The sequence below is a fragment of the Orycteropus afer genome, unplaced genomic scaffold (assembly GCF_000298275.1).
Source record: "Orycteropus afer afer isolate SDZICR_OR568_19922 unplaced genomic scaffold, OryAfe1.0 scaffold00157, whole genome shotgun sequence".
Lineage (NCBI taxonomy): Eukaryota > Metazoa > Chordata > Mammalia > Tubulidentata > Orycteropodidae > Orycteropus > Orycteropus afer.
In genome coordinates, this window is record NW_006921744.1 from 3,517,955 (window position 1) to 3,525,911 (window position 7,957).

Below are 7,957 nucleotides of genomic sequence, written 5' to 3' on the forward strand. Positions count from 1 at the left end.
TCTGGTTAGCAGTCAAGTGCCTTAGCCACTATGCTACCAGAGCTCCCCCACAGCTCATTATTAGCGTATAAATAATACTTAATGTAAGTTTTAGCTCTGGTGGCATAGTAGATAAGGTATTTGCCTATGAACCAGGAGGTCAGTAGTTCAAACCCACCAGCCACTCCATGAAAGGAAGATGAGGCAGTCTGTTTGTATAAAGATCACCAGCCTTGGAAACCCAATGCGGGTCACTGTGAGTCAGAATCAACTTGATGGCAGTAAGTTTGTTTGTTTATTTGTTTGGAGTGTTACTACAACAGCAATACCACAAGGGGGTTAACAAGCAGAAATTTATTTTCTCACAGTTTAGGAGGCTAGAAGTCTAAATTTAGGGCAATGGGGAAGGCTCTGTTGGCTCTAGGGAAAGGCCCTTGTTCCTTGGTTCCTTGTGATTTTCATGCAGTGTGGCATCTATCTTCCCCCAGCTCTGCTTCTTAATGTGCTCCTTTTACAGTAAAACCTGAAAAAGCCAGAACCTGTGTAAGGCAGAAACCTCTCAGAGAAGGAAAATTCAAGTGTTTTCCACTAAAAGCAATAGAAAAGTGTCAAAGACAGAAAACTTGCAAGACCTGGAAAAACAAGGCAGTCCTGTCAAGTTCCAGCTCTCACAGGTTTCAGACTCAAGACACACCTTAAGCTGATTCTGTCTCATTAACATAACAAAGAAAACCCATTCCTGAATGGCATTATAACCACAGGTATGTTGTTGTTGTTGTTGTTATGTGCTGTCCAGTCGGACCAACTCATAGCGACCCCTCCTTGGATTTCCGAGGCAGTATCACTAGGGAAGTTGCCCAACCTTCCTTCTGAGGAGTGGCTGGTGGGTCTGAACCGCCAGCCCTCTTGTTAGCAGTCACATCCCTTAGGCACTACGCTACCAGAGCTCCTAACCACAGGTGTAAGGGGTAGGATTTAAAACACACAGGGGGGGAGGCACAAACACAATTCAATCCATAACAATGTGCATATGAATTTGCAATGTGAGGAGCTCTGGAGTTCACAAGAGACATACTCTCGGACACTGACCCTAACTGTCTGCAGAGTAGGACTTACAATTGACCATTTTTAACTGATTGCAATTTTCCCAGAATTTTTATGTGGGAATTAACTAATATGATCTCCCCTTTCCTACTACTGGAATCATGGAGCAAGACTAGCCTGTGAGAGTTAAGTAAACAACACCCACAATACAGGAGTTTGGCACCCTAGCGACTTAATCCAAGAAATGATTGACTAGAGCTTCTGGGAAGCAACCTTAGAATGCAGCTGTAATCAAGAAAGCATAAATCTAATTTCTTCTATTGCCTTAGAATTTATTGCATTAACATTAGAGGTTAGCCAAAAGCAGAAGTGGGGGGTCAGAAAACAAAAGGTGTCAGTGGGTATCCTTCATTGTCTAGGAGAGGAGGTGCCCTGTCCTATGAACACAAATATTTCCATCTCTTTAACCCAAAAAACACAAATGTCCCCAGAATGTGAAGATACAAGACCTGCTGATTGTAGTCATTAAGATGCAGCTGGCTCAGTGGTTGACTTCTTGTCTTCCACACAGAAGACCCCGGTTCCATTCCCAGTCGTCACTCCTCCCACCCAGCTACCACTATCTGTCAGTGGAGGCTTGCATGTTGCTGTGATGCTGAACAGGTGTCAGCAGGGCTTCCAGACTATGACAACTAGGAAGAAAGGCCTGGCACAGTAGACTGCAAAAAATTTCAAAAAATTCCAAAAATCAACTAGTGAAAACCCTGTGGATCACAATGGTCCAGTCTGCAATGGATTATGGAGATGATGCAGTCAGGCAACATTTCATTTCCTTATGCATAGGGTCACCATGAGTGCAGGACTGACACCCAGCAGCTAGCAACAACAGTATCTTCATTTGCTCTTATCCAAGTTCAGCTAGAAACATTCTGATAATAATTTTTCTTCTTATGTATATTTGTCCGTGGGAGAAAATGTAAATTGCACTATTATTTTTTCATCACGAGTAAATACATCAGCATTCTGGATTACCTAGCTCTTGCTAGTGAGTGAGTTTATTTACAACGAGTCCCTTAGGGAATCATCAATTTTGCAAGCTGGTCTCTATAGGTGACATCTCCATCTCATCTTTTGATAACCACAACATGGCTTAGTACAAAACCCACACTCCCAAACTGTTGTAACTTTGAGTTTTCCTGGTAGGGAAAGTCCTCTTGTACATTGTTCTCCCCCAGAAGAGATAGGCTGCTTGAAACTTAAGCAGATGGGCAAAGGTACATTTTTGGTTTGGATATCTTGTTCTGATTTAGAAGAGCACTACCTCAATCCTTTATTTATTTTCACTAACTACCACTTTCATTGATTCACTCAGCTCAACAACCATTTTGAGCATTAAGCAGAACATCTGGAGATGTATAGCTCAAAAAGGAGTTTCATACAGCATCCATGAAAGATGGAACAGGGGGGTTAGAATAGCATTATGAGAATACAGACCAAAGGACTGAGGTCTGATTTCTCTGAAGACTTCATGAAGACACTGACTCAAGAGGCCATTATGTAATTCCTGCAAATGCTTAGAAACTATGTAGCAGAAGTTTCTGAGTTCTGCTTTGAAAAACAGAAGATGACAAATAACATATGAAACCACTGCTAGGAAGAAACATTCTTTGAAGGTTACCAGTGGTGGAAAGGAAAGAGAGGGTAAATCATTAACTAGAGGACAGACACAACAACAACAAGGCAAACCAAGACACTTGGAGGAGCACAAGAGTTAAAGGCAACAGAAGTAAATACTATTACATACACAATCCTGCAATAACAGTGTTGTTTGTTATGTGCCATCAAGTCAGACCCAACTCATAGTGACCCCTCCTTGGGTTTCTGAGTCAGTATCACTACGGAAGTAGATTGCCCCATCTTCCTTCTGAGGAGTGGCTGGTGGGTTTCAACCGCCAGCCTTCTAGTTAGCAGTCAAGTGCCTTAGGCACTATGCTACCAGAGCTCCCGCAATAACAGTAATAACAATAATAATCTGAGAGCAGATACACAGAGAGACACGCAAGCTGAACAGGAGTGGGAAGGTGAATGGGACTTCACCCACCAATATATACAGGGTTGACATAAGTATTTTTATGTGGTGCAAATATATCCATGCATATAATACAGCAAGGTTATGGGGGCAAAGTTACGAAAACTTCTTAGCCAAAACCAAACACCTTGAGGGAATGAGACATTGGGCCTGGGCGCTCAGGACCACAGTCTTGGGGGACATCAAGGTCAATTGGCATAACATAGTCCACAAAGAGGATGTTCTACATCCTATTTTGGTGAGTAGCGTCTGGGGTCTTAAGAGCTTATGAGTAGCCATCTAAGGTGCAACTATTGGTCTCTGTTCATCTGGAGCAAGGAAGAGTAAAGAAAATGAAAGGCGTAATGAAACATTTAGTCCAAAAGATTAATGAATTAGAATTACATGGTGCCAGGCCACCATTATCACCTTACTTTAAAGGGATCACATTAGAAAGTTCTGGATAGAGTGAGAGAAAACAAGGCACAGGCGAACCGCAACCACGTGGCGTCTCCCTCCCAGTTCCTCGGTTGGCCTGGCCTCATTCACAGGCTCTCCACCAGAGAATACCTGGATAATCCAGCAGATGGCGGTGGCGCCCGCAGTGCTACTCCAGGCGCGCATGGGTCGCTCTAGCCCACCTCTTCCCTCTCCTTGACGACCCTTCCTTCCGTCTACGGGCCCCGGCTCTTCCTGTGCCGACGCGCAGCTGTGCACCCACCGGCTGCTGGTTCGTTGATAGCATGGCTGCGTCTTCAGGTACCGAGAAGGAGAAGGACCGGCCGTGTGGCAACTTAGGAGCAGTAGTTGGTAACAGCACACGAGAGCGGCTGCTGTCTGCGCTTGAAGATCTGGAGGTTTTGTCAAGGTAATTCCTCCGGGCTGAGGGCCTAACACGGGCTCCCTGACTGACCCTGGAGCCTGTCGTCCCTGCGATTATGGTCGTTCTGGGGGCTTGGCGGGAAGGGCCGCGCTCAGGAGACTCCGATGTGAATTCCCAAAGATAGTACACGAGTGTCGTGTAAGTGGCGTCTGCAACCTTCTTGGACTCTGAAATATTAGTTTTCCCTGTTAGAGAACATTTTAGCAATGACGGTGACCAAGATGCCCGAAAACTGTCAAAGCTGTAGCGGACCTTAGAGATCCCGCACTTGGAGCCCATTGGTCCACGGACACAGAAATATTTACGGGACATCTTCTGGGTTCCAGGAGCTGGGGAGACGGTAGTGAAGGGGAAGCCAGATGGTGATATGAAGGAACCCTTTGTCCCCAGGGAGAGACAGACATGTAAACAATGACTAAAGTGCTAAACCTGTTTTTATCGTAAGTGGGCCCAGAGATACCACCTTATGGACCTGGAGGTTGCATAAGTGTCATCATGACAGGCAGGCATCCTGGATGGAGAAAGGGTTGCTTGAGAAGAATGAGTTGAGGAGACTCACTAGGCTGCAAGTAGATGGAACACCATGTACATAGGCCTGGAATGTGAGCATGCATGCTTTGTTGGTGGAATTGCAAATTGTTTGGTATGCCTGGAGCATAGCGTGTATGGCAGAGGTAGGAAGAAAACCAGGAGACGTCACTGATTGTCATTCTCAATATTCATTATGCTTAATGTTAGTCAAGTTGAATCTTTCTATAACCCCCTCACGTTCTCATGGATGTTAACATTGCTTTGGTTCTACCTCCTAAAATACTGCTCAGAATCGTCCTCTTACTTGCACCCCACTGTCCTATTTCTTAATGCAGCCTCCCAACAGTTTTACTTACATTTATGCAACTGTACTTTATTATTCTTTATTGCCCAAGAGCAGAGTTATTTTTCTAAACTAGGCATCTCATATTCTCTGTTTAAAAATGTTTGCTAGGTTGCTGTTATCCAATGAGATCAAACTTCAGATTCCTCAGCTTAGTTCCTCAACAAGGCCCTTCTCAATCAATTCTCTTATCCTACCCCTTAAAATTAACCAGAAAGCCAGTGGTTCAAACCCACCAGCCACTCCTCAGAGGGAAAGTTGGGCAATCTATTACCCCTTAAAAAGCTCTCTTGGTGCAGTGGTTTAAGCTTTCAGTTGCTAATCAAGGTCATTAGTTCAGACTACAAGGCTCTCTGTTGAAGAAAAATACTGCAATCTGCTTCCATAAAGATTTACAGCTTTGGAAACCCTGTGGGGGGCAGTTACACTCTGTCCTAAAGGGTTGCTAGAAGTCAGAATCAGTGGATGGCAGTGAGTGTTTTGGTTCTCTTACCTCGCTCCACCCTTAGGAGCTCTGGTAGCATAGTGCCTAAGGCACTTGACTGCTAACCAGAAGGCTGGCAGTTCAAACCCACCAGCAACTCCTCGGAAGGAAGGTTGGGCAATCTACTTCCGTAGCGATACTGCCTCGAAAACCCAAGGAGGGGTCACTATGAGTCGGGTTCGACTCGACGGCACATAACAACAACAAAGGGTTTTGAGTTTTGTTCCACATTGTTCTCCCTCTCTATCCAGGATCTCTTACATAGATCCCCTTCCAAGTGGTTGACAGTAGTAGCCAGGCACCATCTAGTTCTTCTGGTCTCATAGTCATATGGGCTGCAAATCGAATGGTGTACCAGTCGCTAGGATTAATTGTTTCCATGAATTTTGGTTTTCTTCATTGTTCTTTGCTCTGGATGCGAGAGTTCCATTGTTGCATCTAGATGGCAGCTTGCAAGCTTTAAAGATCCCAGTCGCTACTCGCCAAAGTAGGAGGTGAAACAATGTTTTGTATAGTATGTTATGCCAATTGAACTTGATGTTCTCTGGGACTATGGTCCCGAGCCCACAGGTTCAACTACTCAGCCCCTCTGGGTAGCTGGGTGTGACCAAGCAGTGACCACAACCTTGCCCCTTGTCAGCTCTACTATACACCTGAGAATTCAGATGATACACATAAACTTATAGGACCATTGTCTGCCAACCTTATACATGGTCTTGGGTACACTCCCTGCTTCATAGACATTCCTAATAGTTCAGCCTGTCCACCCATCTATCCACCTGTATACCCATGTTTACCTTCACTGACAATGCAGTACTGTATGTGCAAAAGGGTTCATCTTTGTTGTCTGTACCTCCCACGTACCTCTCTATGTCTTTCTCTTCCTCATTGCCACTATATTGATCACTCACATTTGGTACATTGCCCTTCTCTTCACCCAAATCAATACTTACCTCTATCTATCTAACAGTGTTTCCTTCCCTCCCCTCCCACTCCTGGTAACCAACAAAGAAAATTTCCTTCCATAGATAAACTTTTCCTTGACTTTTACAATAATGGACTAATACAATATTTGTCCTTTTGTGATTGACTTATTTCACTCAGCATAATGTCCTCCAAGTTCATCCACGTTATGCGGTGTTTTGCAGATTCTACATTATTCTTTAGGGTTGCATAGTATTCCATTGTGTGTATGTACCATAGTTTGGTTATCCATTCTCAGTTGATGGACACCTAGGTTGTTTCTGTCTTTTGGCTGTTGTAAATAGTGCTGCAATGAACATGGGTGTGCATATGTCTGTTCTTGTCGTGGTTCTCACTTCTTTAGGATATCAACCCAGTAATGGAATGGCTGGGTCAAATGGAATTTCTAGTTCCAGCTGCTTTCCACAATGGTTGTACCATTTTACAGTCCCATCAGCAGTTGTATGAGAGTCCCAATTTCTCCATATCCTTGCTAGCATTTGTTATTTTGTGCCTTGTTGGACTTTGCTACTAGTGCTGGAGCAAGATGGTATCTCATTGTCATTTTGATTTGCAGCTCTCTAATAGCGGAGCTCTGGTAGAGTGGTTCCTAAGGCACTTGACTGCTAACCAGAAGGCTGGAGGTTCAAACCCACCAGCCACTCCTCAGAAGGAAGATGGGGTAATCTACTTCCGTAGTGATACTGCCCTGGAAACCCAAGGAGGGGTCGCTATGAGTTGGGTCCGACTCGACGGCACATAACAACAATAACAACAACAGTAGCTAATGATAGTGAGCATTTCTTTATATGTTTGTTGGCTACTTGAATATCCTTCTTAGTGAAGTGTCTATCATATCTTCTGCCCATTTTTTAATTGGATTGTTTGTTTTTTTTTGTTATTGAGGTGTTGGAGCTCTCTATAAATTCTAGAGATAAGTCCCTTGTCAGATACGTTATTACCAAATATTTTTTCCCACTCTGTAGGGTTCTCTTTTGACTATTTTGGAGAAGTCTTTGGAAGCACATAAAAATTTAATTTATAGAAGGTCCCAGTCATCTGGTTCCTCTTCTGCTGTTTGTGAATTTTGAGTTATGCTTAATAGTCTATTTATGCCATATATTGTTGTTGTTGTTATGTACTGTCAAGTTGACCTGACTCATAGTGACCCCTCCTTGGGTTTCTGAGGCAGTATTACTACGGAAGTAGATAGCCCCATCTTCCTACCGGGGAGTGGCTGGTGGATTTGAACCACCAGCCTTCTGGTTAGCTGCCATATATTGTTGTTGTTTGCCGTCGAGTCGGCCCCGACTGATAGCGACCCCTCCTTGGGTTTCCGAGGCAGTATCACTACGGAAGTAGGATTGCCCAACCTGCCCATATATTAGGGCCACTAAATTTGCCCCTAGTTTTTCCTTGAGGAACTCATGTTTTAGGTTTCACATTTAAGTCTTTGATCCATCTGGAGTTCGTTTTTGTGTATGGTGTAAGTTACATATTTTGTTTCATTTTTCTGCAAGTGGATCTCCAGTTTTGCCAGCACCATTGATGAAACAAACATTCTCCTCCCCATTTAATGGATTTGGGCCATTTGTCAGAGATCAGCTGACCATAGGTCAATGGCTCTATTTCTGGGTTCTCAATTCTATTCCATTGGTCTAT

General features: G+C 44.0%; 1 protein-coding gene across 1 annotated transcript in view; it reads left to right on the forward strand.

Moving 5' to 3' along the window:
• Positions 1-3,834: 3,834 nt before the first annotated feature.
• MED4 (mediator complex subunit 4) overlaps positions 3,835-7,957 on the forward strand; it is a 56,267-nt gene continuing 52,144 nt past the window's right edge. The window contains exons 1-2 of the mRNA XM_007946375.1: positions 3,835-3,959; positions 4,058-4,112. Coding sequence (XP_007944566.1) covers positions 3,835-3,959; positions 4,058-4,112 — 180 coding nt within the window. The remainder of the gene's footprint in view (positions 3,960-4,057; positions 4,113-7,957) is intronic.